The 12,840-nt window shown below is 34.3% G+C and overlaps 1 protein-coding gene across 1 annotated transcript in view; it reads right to left on the bottom strand.

The window, feature by feature from the left end:
* Positions 1–12,840, bottom strand: part of EIF3H (eukaryotic translation initiation factor 3 subunit H) — an 89,844-nt gene that overhangs the window by 59,503 nt on the left and 17,501 nt on the right. Inside the window, exon 2 of the mRNA XM_059902013.1 lies at positions 10,610–10,766. Coding sequence (XP_059757996.1) covers positions 10,610–10,766 — 157 coding nt within the window. The remainder of the gene's footprint in view (positions 1–10,609; positions 10,767–12,840) is intronic.

The following is a 12,840-nucleotide window of genomic DNA, read 5'->3' as shown; positions in this document are numbered from 1 at the left end:
TACTACCATGAAAAACAACAAAGACATCAGTACCCTGGAGAACTGTGCCATAATTCAGTGTACAGATTCTCTCTAGTTACCTGACTATAAAATGTTTCATTTAAAATGAAATATATATGAAATAGGTTAATAAATATTTAAAATTTATTAAGTATCCTATTTAAATATTTATTAAATATTTTAAATAGAGCTAACTGCAGCATGGGTCCTGAGTTTCTATAAACAAGGCACTCAGTTATTATTGTCACGCATCTTTTTACGTATCGAAAGAGTCTAGATGTCAAAAACAACTTCTCCACCTAATATAAAATCAGCAACAAAATCTGAAAAATATTATCAAGGAACATAATTAGCTCTGAACAATAAATATGCCAAAATGAATATATATTAAATTCTAGAGATGCTTGTGGTATTTATGAGGGCCCAGAAATGTGAATAATTGGAACAAACTCACAAAACATAACTTCCTTAAAAATTACTTAAAATGCAACTAATAACCACCTACAAACTCAAACTTTACCTCCCCTGTGATGTCATCCTCCAAAAGGAATTAGTAGCTCATATCTGAGTGTTGCCATCATTTTTTCCCTTCCTCACATTAGACTTAGATTAATTCTGTTTCACAATTCTTTATTTACACACTTGTCTCTCCCACTTAAAATCTTTCAAAGCAGTAACTAGGATTTCATATCTGTATCTTTTTCACCACCCACTCAATGTAATTTTTTTTCACCACCTACTCAATGCAATTTGCTGGATAAAAGCTGAAAAGGAATTTTTTTTCTGATATCTGAAACATTATCATACCTCCACTTGATGATCTGAGGTCACAAAGTACACATGCTCCTACTTCTCCAGTAAGTTTCAAAACACACTTCAAAACTATCTATATATAATATTTCCAATATTTCCACCAAGAAAAGCTCTTTGGGGGGGAAAAAAGCAATAAAACAGGATTTTTAAAAAAACGAAATCTGTCAAACAGACCACAGTGATCAATGACTGTTCATACAGATGGAAGATAATACAAAATAATAAGTAAACATCATGTCTTTTTACAAAATGTCCCCATCTGTCTGAAAAAACATGAAAAGCTTTCTCCATTCTGACTCAACCCTTCCCTGAACTCAAAAGCAATACAAAGCCGAAATAGTGATCATCAGCTAGGGTTAAAGCAGTTTTGCACTCGGTGTGGGCTGCAAGCAAACTAAGGAGAAGGAAGGCGAGACTTCAGGAAGCAAGTAATTAAGCAGAGACTTTCTCCAGTGTAAAATATAGCTTACCTATGCAGAAAGTATTGCAAGTAATATAACTATACAAACCCACTCTCTCCGAACCCAGTGACAGAAAAGTAACACCTATGCCATGAAAAATTACTGTGATTACATTTATTTTAATTACATTTTTGCCAATTCTTATTTTAGCCTTTGAAGAGTCTGTTTAAGACGATACTACTTACTGCTCTTCTGTTGGTAGCTTAATGATAAAATGATAGCGTATAACACAGTCTTTAGTAGTGTTTCCTGCTCTAACACTAAACTTGAGTTTAAGAAAATAATTTTCAAGTACCTGAAAATAAACAGAGAGGTTAAGAGCTATGTGTGTGTACATATCACTTCACTGTGTGGAATTACTTCAGTAATTACACATGCTGCACACGTCAATACTGTCTCAGTTAGGCATCACTTCATTCCCCTAACTGCATTTTAGTAGCACAATACAGTCTTCATGCTTCATTTCTGAAAGAAACTTATTTGAAGGCCAAGGATCATCCTTTGTGACTGACTTAAAGGAGCAAAATTTAAAAAATTGTCTATTCCAAATATGAAAATTATGGATTTGGCTCTGATGCAGAATAAAGTAAGCTTCTTGTATCACCTACAATATTATATTGATTTAGTCTGCTGAAAAACAAGACAGTGAGTTATTGGATCTGTGTTTAATTCACTGCACTTTATAACATATTTAAGGAATTCAGTCGTATAAAACAGTATCTGAATCTTATCGGATGAAAATATTTTTCCCTTTCAGCAAGCCTCGGGTTGCATGTCTGAGAAAACAAATTAGTCTCCAGTTCTCCTAAGCTTGATAATAGTGCCCCCTAATGGGAATTTTAATATGAGTTTTTCTACTTAATTTTTTAAATATCATATATTCTCTGAGCATATTATCTCTCTAGAAAGTAAATTCTGTAACATAAAAGTTTATCGAGATTTAAACCACTCAAAGGAGAAGTTATCACATATGCAAAAAAAAATGTGAATTCATGGAAAGAAACAAGAGAAACTTCATGCCACAAATGTTTCTTGTTTTCTGTATCAGCTTATTGTAACATCATCCATGGTAGCACTACTCAGAAAGTTAATCTCATAAGGAAATTATCCTTCAGCTATGTTCCCAATGTTCAGTATATAAGCAATTAATACGTGCTTGATGAAAAACATTAGCGAGTCAGATAAAAACAGGTTCAGAAGTGAATTATTCGGCGTCACACAGATCCTAAGTATAGAGCTGAAATTTCCACCCGGGTTTTCAGGCCTCATACCACTACCTTTCCACAATACCTGGTCACAAGTCTACAACCATTAATTGAAAGCCTTTCTTCCCTGTTATCCACAGACAGTTCCCACAAATATCAACAATATGTGGGATTTTTTTGAAAAGAAAAATGCATTAAAATTTAAGTGAATACCATTCTGATACCTTCCAGGTGCATCAGAGAAACAAACACCTGATAATACCAGCATTTTCATTACAGTGCCCATAATACATTCTGGATGAGAGTCAATGTCAAGGGCAACATCTAGAAGGAATAAGTAACAAACAAAAAGCCATCAATTTATGATGAAAAGAAGGAGCTATCTTTAACTTTTGAGAGCAGGAAAATAACAAGAAAAAGTTATATATAAAAAAGAAGTAGTCAAACTTTCTTAAAGAACCAGACAGTAAAAAAAAAAAAAAAAAAAATTCAGGCTCGGTGCCCATATGGTCTCTGTCACAACTACTCAACTAAGCCACTGTAGCAGGAACACAGTCACAGAAAATACATAAGTGAATGGGCATGAGAGTGTTTCAATAAAACTTTATATGCAAAAGCAGGCCCACAGATCAAAATTTGCCAGGCCCTAATTTAAAACATCTCTCTTTTGGACCACAGATTAGAAATCTCAACTTTACACGAGGCACAAAAACACACAAACCAAAAAAAACCAACCTAACACAACTCGAAATACATAATCACTAAACTTATTAAATGTTCAGTGAGTATTTTACTTCCATAGGGTGAAAAGCAGAGGAAAAGATCCTTCCCTGAATAAATACTAGTTTTAGCAAGCATATAATACCAGAATAGCAGTAAGCAAAACAACAGGCCTTTACTTTAGCACGATTTAAAATAATCAACATGCAGGACTATAATGGGAAAATTTAGCTTTTATCAAGGTTTGATAAACATCTAATGGTGACTGCATACCAATGCCCATTAAGATAAATAAATGGGGACTTCCCTGGCGGTCCAGAGGTTAAGACTTCGCCTTCCAATACAGGGGGTGCGGGTTCAATCCCTGGTCGGGCAGCTAAGATCCCAAATGCCTCTCCACCAAAACACCGAAACATAAAACAGAAGCAATATTGTAACAAATTCAATAAAGACTTTAAAAAATGGTTCACATCGAAAAAACTTAAATAAATGGATTAAGTGAGAGAACCTAAAATTTAAAACTACTACAGGAGGCTATGAAGAAATACAGAGCATTGTCTTAGATTATTCACATACATAAGAAAAATGGCAAAACCTACTAGCTTCCAAAGGCAAACCAAGAAAATCTAATTCAAATTCAGTTGTTTTTCCCAAAAACAAATTTATGATATAGAATAATGATGCTCTGCACTCAACACCCTTTAATCACTGGCTTCTACTTCATTAAATTTCTAAAATCAACACCATTTTAGTGGGAAAATCATGGGATTTGGGACCAGGAACCCAAAGATCTCAATCCCTATTCTACCAATTGCCAGTTAAATGATTCTGGACAAATTGGCCTCAGTTTCCTAATCTGGAAAATGGGACTGATAAAACCTTCAACTATGTAAATGATTATAGGAAATGCACATATAATATACAGCAAACAATGCCCTGTAATTTTTTTTTATTATTTAACATTAAATTGAAGTCTGTTCTAATCTTGGTGTTATTAAACCATTTTTTAATGAGCTTCTTAAAGCACATGTTAATGAAAAGGTACAAAGGCCAATTATCTCAAGTCCATAAAAGAAGTCAGCTTCCATGGAGAACAGTATGGAGGTTCCTTAAAAAACTAAAAATAGAATTACCATATGACCCAGCAATCCCACTACTGGGCATATACCCAGAGAAAACCATAATTCCAAAAGACACATGCACCCCAATGTTCATTGCAGCACTATTTACAATAGCCAGGTCATGGAAGCAACCTAAATGCCCATCGACAGACGAATGGATAAAGAAGATGTGGTACATATACACAATGGAATATTACTCAGCCATAAAAAGGAACGAAATTGTGTCATTTGTAGAGATGTGGATGGATCTAGAGACTATCAAACAGAGTAAACTAAGTCAGAAAGAGAAAAACAAATATCGTATATTAACACATATATGTGGAACCTAGAAAAATGGTATAGATGAACCGGTTTGCAGGGCAGAAATTGAGACACAGATGTAGAGAACAAACATATGGACACCAAGGGGGGAAAGCGGCAGGGGGCGGGTGGTGGTGCTGTGATGAATTGGGCGATTGGGATTGACATGTATACACTGATATGTATAAAATGGATGACTAATAATAAAAAAAATTTTCTTTTTTAAAAACAGGAAAAAAAAGTTAGCTTCCAATGATCAAGATCTAAAATTAGTCAGACATTTTGCTTTGTTCATCTACCATATTTGCACTGAACAGCTATTTCTTGCTCATATTCTAAATTGAGAATTTTATAAAACAAAATTAATTACCCGAGAAAGCCACGTGACAACGCAAACTGTTCAGGAATGGATTCTGCTCCCAACTGTGCCACTAACAAGGAAACTGAGTAAGTCACTTCAAATGAACCTCTCAGGCTCCTAACTTGTAAATCAAAGAAATTGTGCTAACAATCCCTGGTCTTCTCCCTTGTCTTCCAGATCTAAAATAGTTATTACTGAATTATAATTAAGTATCTCCAGATAGGCTGGTGAATATGGGAATAGAGATAACTTAATACTGCCAAAACAGACTGAAGAGAAATCCCAACCATAATCCTATGTGAGTATTACACACATTTAATATTAATATTACAGTAGTTCAAATGAAACAAGGAGACCCTGACTGGCTTAAAATAAAACAAAATAAAATGCATATTGCACGAAAGTTTTTTAATAATGCAAATACTTAAGTGCCTAAAATAAAATAGCCTTGGTTAGTTTCTAGAAGTATTATCTTAATGCAAAAAAGATGTGCAGACCAAACTGAAATATCAAGGTATTAACCTCAGTAAGAATATACTTTGTGTTATTAAATGTTCAAGGTACTATAAGGATGTGAAGTCAAATGAGATAACATTTTATCAAAGTTAAAGTTGATCAATTAAAAGTTATATAGAAAATGAATGATAAAAAGAAACTTAAAAGACAATCTCATTTACAACAGCACCAAAAAAGAATGAAATACTTAGGAACAAACTCAACCAATGCAGCACAACACTTGTACACTGAAAACTACAAAACACTGCTGAAAGAAAGTAAAGACGACACACATAAATGGAAAGACATCCAGCCTGTATTCATGGACTAGAAGATTTAATATTGTTAAAATGTAAATGACAAAAGACTTAAAAATGACCACGGTTAAAGATTTGATGACAGTTCATAATAATGCAGTTGACAAGAAAATTAGTTATTTCTGAGATATACATTTTAAAGTAATAAATAGGATTATTACTTATAACATTATACCAGAACATATAAGATTTTTAGAAATTTCATGTAATGTCTGAAACATTTATATTAACATATTTCCATACATATTTCCATACAAGTACAAATATAAGATTTTTAGAAATTTCATGTAATGTCTGAAACATTTATATTAACATATTTCCATACATATTTCCATACAAATACAAATATGATTTTTAGAAATTTCATGTAATGTCTGAAACATTTATATTAACATATTTCCATACATATTTCCATACAAATACAAATATAAGATTTTTAGAAATTTCATGTAATGTCTGAAACATTTATATTAACATGTTTCCATACAAATAACCCAATGAAAGTTTAGTATTAGTTGTTTTGTTTGTTTTTTTATACTGCAGGTTCTTATTAGGCATCAGTTTTATACACATCAGTGTATACATGTCAATCCCAATCGCCCAATTCAGCACACCACCATCCCCACCCCACCGCAGTTTTCCCCCCTTGGTGTCCATATGTCCATTCTCTACATCTGTGTCTCAACTTCTGCCCTGCAAACTGGCTCATCTGTACCATTTTTCTAGGTTCCGCATACATGCATTAATATACGATATTTGTTTTTCTCTTTCTGACTTACTTCACTCTGTATGACAGTCTCTAGATCCATCCACGTCTCAACAAATGACTCAATTTCGTTCCTTTTTATGGCTGAGTAATATTCCATTGTATATATGTACCACTTCTTCTTTATCCATTCGTCTGTTGATGGGCATTTAGGTTGCTTCCATGACCTGGCTATTGTAAATAGTGCTGCAATGAACATTCGGGTGCATGTGTCTTTTTGAATTACGGTTTTCTCTGGGTATATGCCCAGTAGTGGGATTGCTGGGTCATATGGTAATTCTATTTTTAGTTTTTTAAGGAACCTCCATATTGTTCTCCATAGTGGCTGTATCAATTTACATTCCCACCAACAGTGCAAGAGGGTTCCCTTTTCACCACACCCTCTCCAGCATTTGTTGTTTGTAGATTTTCTGATGATGCCCATTCTAACAGGAGTGAGGTGATACCTCATTGTAGTTTTGATTTGCATTTCTCTAATAATTAGTGATGTTGAGCATCTTTTCATGTGCTTCGTGGCCATCTGTATGTCTTCTTTGGAGAAATGTCTATTTAGGTCTTCTGCCCATTTTTGGATTGGGGTGTTTGTTTCTTTGATATTGAGCTGAATGAGCTGTTTATATATTTTGGAGATTAATCCTTTGTCCGTTGATTCATTTGCAAATATTTTCTCCCATTCTGAGGGTTGTCTTTTCGTCTTGTTTATGGTTTCCTTTGCTGTGCAAAAGCTTTGAAGTTTCATTAGGTCCCATTTGTTTATTTTTGTTTTTATTTCCATTACTCTAGGAGGTGGATCAAAAAAGATCTTGCTGTGATTTATGTCAAAGAGTGTTCTTCCTATGTTTTCCTCTAAGAGTTTTATAGTGTCCACTCTTATATTTAGGTCTCTAATCCATTTTGAGTTTATTTTTGTGTATGGTGTTAGGGAGTATTCTAATTTCATTCTTTTACATGTAGCTGTCCAGTTTTCCCAGCACCACTTATTGAAGAGACTGTCTTTTCTCCATTGTATATCTTTGCCTCCTTTGTCATAGATTAGTTGACCATAGGTGCGTGGGTTAATCTCTGGGCTTTCTATCTTGTTCCATTGATCTATGTTTCTGTTTTTGTGCCAGTACCATATTGTCTTGATTACTGTAGCTTTGTAGTATAGTCTGAAGTCAGGGAGTCTGATTCCTCCAGCTCCATTTTTTTGCCTCAAGACTGCTTTGCCTATTCGGGGTCTTTTGTGTCTCCATACAAATTTTAAGATGATTTGTTCTAGCTCCGTAAAAAATGCCATTGGTAATTTGATAGGGATTGCATTGAATCTGTAGATTGCTTTGGGTAGTATACTCATTTTCACAATGTTGATTCTTCCAATCCAAGAACATGGTATATCTCTCCATCTGTTGGTATCATCTTTAATTTCTTTCATCAGTGTCTTATAGTTTTCTGCATACAGGTCTTTTGTCTCCCTAGGTAGGTTTATTCCTAGGTATTTTATTCTTTTTGTTGTCATCAAATCTTTAACCGTGGTCATTTTTAAGTCTTTTGTCATTTACAGACAGTTCTGGGTGTACTCTGATGATTTTGCAAATATGTTCCTATAAAAGGGTTTCATCTTCAAGAAATACATGGAAAAGACTCTGACAAGTACAGGTTTCTGGTAACGGACTGTACTGCTGAACTGAATGAATAAGCATTTTCAGAACTCTAATGAAAAACTGATGAACTCATAAAAGTGCTAACAAAAGATCAAGATGAAAAAAAAAAATTAATTACATGGGACTGAGTGAACTGATGAGGATGAGTATAATTTTTGTGACTTTCTGTCTGAATTAAAAAAAAAAAAAAAAAAAAATTCCACAAGGACTCAGAGGCAAAGAATATACAAATCAATTTTCACTGCAAAGTAAAGGAGCTGTTACAGTGGAGGATTACTGGACTGAATGTCAATACTATGACATAGTATGAGTGTGTTTCATGTTTGGTAATTGCAATCATTGTTGCTTTTGTTGTGGTCATCCATGTACAATGCTTGGTGTCAGTCGATTTATCTCTTGTAAAAATAAAATACAGTGTGTGTGTGTGTGTGTGAAAAAAAATAAATAAATAAATAAATAAATAAAGTCAAAAAAAAAAAAAAAAAAAATATTGTTAAAATGTCCATACTACCCAATGTGATCTACAGATTCAATGCAATCCCTATCAAAATCCCAATGGCATTTTTTTTTTTTGGCAGAAATAGGAAAAAACCATCTAAAATTTGTATGGAATCCCAAAGGACCCTAAATAGCCAAAATAATCTTGAGAAAGAAAAATAAAGTTGGAGACCTCACACTTCTTGATTCCAAAACATATTACAAAGCAACAATAATCAAAAGAGTACGGCACTGGCATAAAACTCCTAGAAGAAAATACAGGGAAGAACCTTCATAACATTGGTCTTGGCAATGGTTTCTTGGATGTTACACCAAAAGCAAAGGCAACAAAACCAAAAATAGATAAGTCAAATTATATTAAAGCTTCTGCGCAACAAAGGAAACAAAAGAGTGAAAGGAACAAAACATCTACAAACCATACATACAAGGAGGAGTTAATATCCAGAATATATAAAGAACTCCTTCAGCTGAGCAACAACAACAAAAGAAATCCTAAAAAATTAGCAAAGGACTTGAATAGATATTTCTCCTTCTAAAGAAAACATAAAAATGGCCAACAAGCATATGAAGAGATGCTCAACATCACTAATATCAAGGAAATGTAAATCAAAACCACAATGAAAGATTGCCTCACACCTGTCGGAATGGCTATCATCAATAAGACAACAAATAACAAGTGTTGGCAAGAAGATCGAGAAAAAGGACCCCTCACGCACTGTTGGTGAGAATGTCAACTGGTGTAGTCACTGTGGAAAACACTATGAAAGTTCTACAGAAAAAATTACATACAGAATTATCACACAATCCAGCAAATCCCACTTCTGACAAGATTATATATCCAAGAGAACTGAAAATAAGATCTTGAAGAGACATTTGCAGCATTATTCACAGTAGCCAAGAGGTAAAAACCATCTAAATATCCATCAATGAATGAATGGAAAAAGAAAGTACAGTATATACATACAAGGGAGTATTATTCAGCCTTAAAAATGAAGGAACTCCTGCCATATGCTACAACATGAATGAGATTTAAGGACCTTAAGCTAAGTGAAATAAGCCAGTCACAAAAAGACAAATACTGCACGATTCCACTTATAAGTGGTATCTAAAGCAGTCAACCTCTTAGAAACAGAAAGTAGAATGGTGGCTGCTAGGGGTTCGGGGAGGGCAAAAAGGGGAGGAGTGGTCAATGGATATGGAGTTTAAGTTTTTGCAAAATGAAAGTTCTAGAGATCTGCTGCACAACAAGTGGCATAAAGTTAACACTATTGTACACTTAAAAATAATTAAGCTGATAAATGTTATTTGTCTTAACTGCCATTAAAAAAAAAAGGTATGTACAAAATGAGTTCTGAGAGTTCAGACAAGTGAGAAATTATTTTCAACTACATTTTTTTTTAAATCCTTTAGGATGCTGACCTTGGCGTTTGGGATGAGCTTTTAACTACTATTAGCCTTTGCTAACAAAGCAATTATACCTGTAGCACAAAAATAAAATGCTCCTGAAATGCTTAAGGAGTGCCGTCTTTCTGAAGTAGATAGCTCAACTCATCTTTTCTTAAACAGTAAGCCAAATACTATAGTAGGAAATGGGTGTTGGACACAATGACAATCCCTGTCCTTCACAATGTATTTGGCAAGCTGGTTTCATAATGGGAAAGTTAACATCAGCACAGCTCCTATCCAAATTATCAGAATCACAAATTCCAAATAAGTAAAGGCCAAACTAGTGAAGTTTTTGATAATAAATCTTCATTTCAGAGAATTTGTATAATTTTTTTTTTCAAGAAACTCAGAACTAGGCTACCCTGATAGACTCCCAATAACAGATTATCCAAGGTTATGGTGAACATTGGATTAATAACCATTTGTGCGCACTGCAAAGACACAGTAAGACGAGTACCCTTACCTTCATCAAAGTCAGCATCATCTTCAGTGTGCTGGGGGAAAGGAAAGCAGTTGGTAATTTCAAGCCGATCTTCTACAACAAGGCCCAAAAGCACTCCTTGAACCACCTCAGTTCCCTGTCCTTCTTCTTGGTAATGTTTGATAATCTTTAATACCACCTAAAAGAAAAAAAACAGAAAGAAGCTTAAATACCATCTTATAGTTTACACTTCCTTTATTTCAAAGAAAAAATAAAACGTGCCTAACCAAATTCCTTACAAATCATTTCCTTTACCCTTACATAAATAATAGAGTCTTACATAGTCTAAATGTACATCTGAAACTCTTGGAATTTGAAGACATGTCAAAAATGTCCATGTATAGCACTCACAACCTTCAAGTCAAGGCTCCCTAAAGGTCTGCCATCCAAGAGTTCCTTCAGTCAAATCAAACAACATCACCTCAACCTGAGATCATTACAAAGTGATCCTGTTAACCTTTGTTAATAGTAAGATAATTTCCTGCCACAGATGATAAAAGTATCATTAAAACACAGAGATAAAGACCTCAATTATCTGAACACCTAAAAGCAGAACCCTCTGACAAATTCTCAACACCTCAAGATGGTTCCTGAACAGAGCATCTAATTAATCAGAGGAAGCAACAATGGGAACATGTATCTAAGAAGAATCTGCTTGGTAACAGAGAACACAAAGAGAACCCAGTCTCTAGCACTACCTAATTTTTCTCAACCAGAAGGATACACCAAATAATCTCTAATGGATTAGTCAGCTCTTACTATTACTCTCTCCTTTAATATTTCCATAAAGATAAAGAGGTAACATCATTGAACAGGCAATTAATTTAAAAGTTCACAGTAACAGTAATGATTAATAATAATTCCTACAACATGAGATTGGTAATACATTAATGGGCTTTGAATAGTGCTTGGCACATAGTATTTATTAATAGTAGTCTATTATTCAGTACAAGCCCATGGCCTGAAGACTAAAGGGCAATACAGTCTAAAATATAACAGAAAGTCCTCAGAGGGAAAAAATAAGTCTAACAACAAAATGATAATGAGTATCTTACTGATTAGCGTTTCATTTAGAACAAGTATATTATTGACAGAAATAAATCATTGGTAACCAGTTAGTAACACAGGTTACAATTATTGAACATCATGTGCCAGGCAGTATTCTAATTATTTTACATGTATTATCAATCACGTAATTCTCACAACTACCTTAGGGAAAAGGCATTATTATACTCATTTTACAAATAAGAAAACTGAAGCAGAGAGGAGCACATGACTAAAGATCACACATCCAGGAAATGGTAGAACCAAGATTTAAACCAAGTCAAACTCCAAAGCTCATGTGCATACTTTAACAAGGAGATGACTTTCATATCAGTAACTTAATAATTAAAACCATGAGTTAGGAACAGATATGAAGCAAAGACTCTGTGATGAACAGACCCAAAAAGACTTTACACCAGTGTAAGATCCAGACCTCCTAAGAACAGCAAGCTGTCAGCAGGGAAAAGAGCTTAATGTAGGACTGGCAGTACTAGCTGGTGTACTACTTCAATGCTGTGAAGTGGCGCGAGTGTACAAACCTTACACATTCCTGTATAAAAGACCTCTCCACTTCTTGAAAGGCACAAAATGGGCTTAAGGGGTCATGCAGGAATAGGAATGATTTACAGCTCTAGCATTTATTAGCTGTGACCTTGGGAAAGCTATTTAATCTTCCTAAGTCTTAGACTTCTGACTTGCAAAATGGAGCTACTTCATAGCATTATTGACACTATTAAAAATGAGAAAATGTACAGTAAACACTTCACACAGGGTCTGCCATGTAATAAATGCTCAATAAATCATCAATATTACTGACTTTATCAATAAAAAGAAAACAGAACTGTTTAATTCCTATTCAACTTGACTCTCTGCCAAGAACAATCATTTCACACACTTAAAGAACAGAAGAAACATGAATGACTAAGAAGGGATAAATAAAACTGATAAAGAGTTATCACAAATACACCTACCAACTTGTGTAGTTTACCTAGTTTCCTGGATACTTAACCCTATTAATGAGATCACTGAACCACAGTTGAAATCAAAGTAAATGAGAGATGCTAGAAGGTATCTGAACTTAACGTAGATCTTTGCACAAATCCTAGAACTGATTCCTAACAGCTGGTTCCTGTGTGTGCAAAAAGGAGTATTGATGACTAGGGCCCAGC

This window comes from Balaenoptera ricei, chromosome 17 (assembly GCF_028023285.1).
Source record: "Balaenoptera ricei isolate mBalRic1 chromosome 17, mBalRic1.hap2, whole genome shotgun sequence".
NCBI lineage: Eukaryota > Metazoa > Chordata > Mammalia > Artiodactyla > Balaenopteridae > Balaenoptera > Balaenoptera ricei.
Note: the sequence above shows the minus strand (reverse complement) of the source record. Positions and strands in the feature narration are given on the sequence as shown.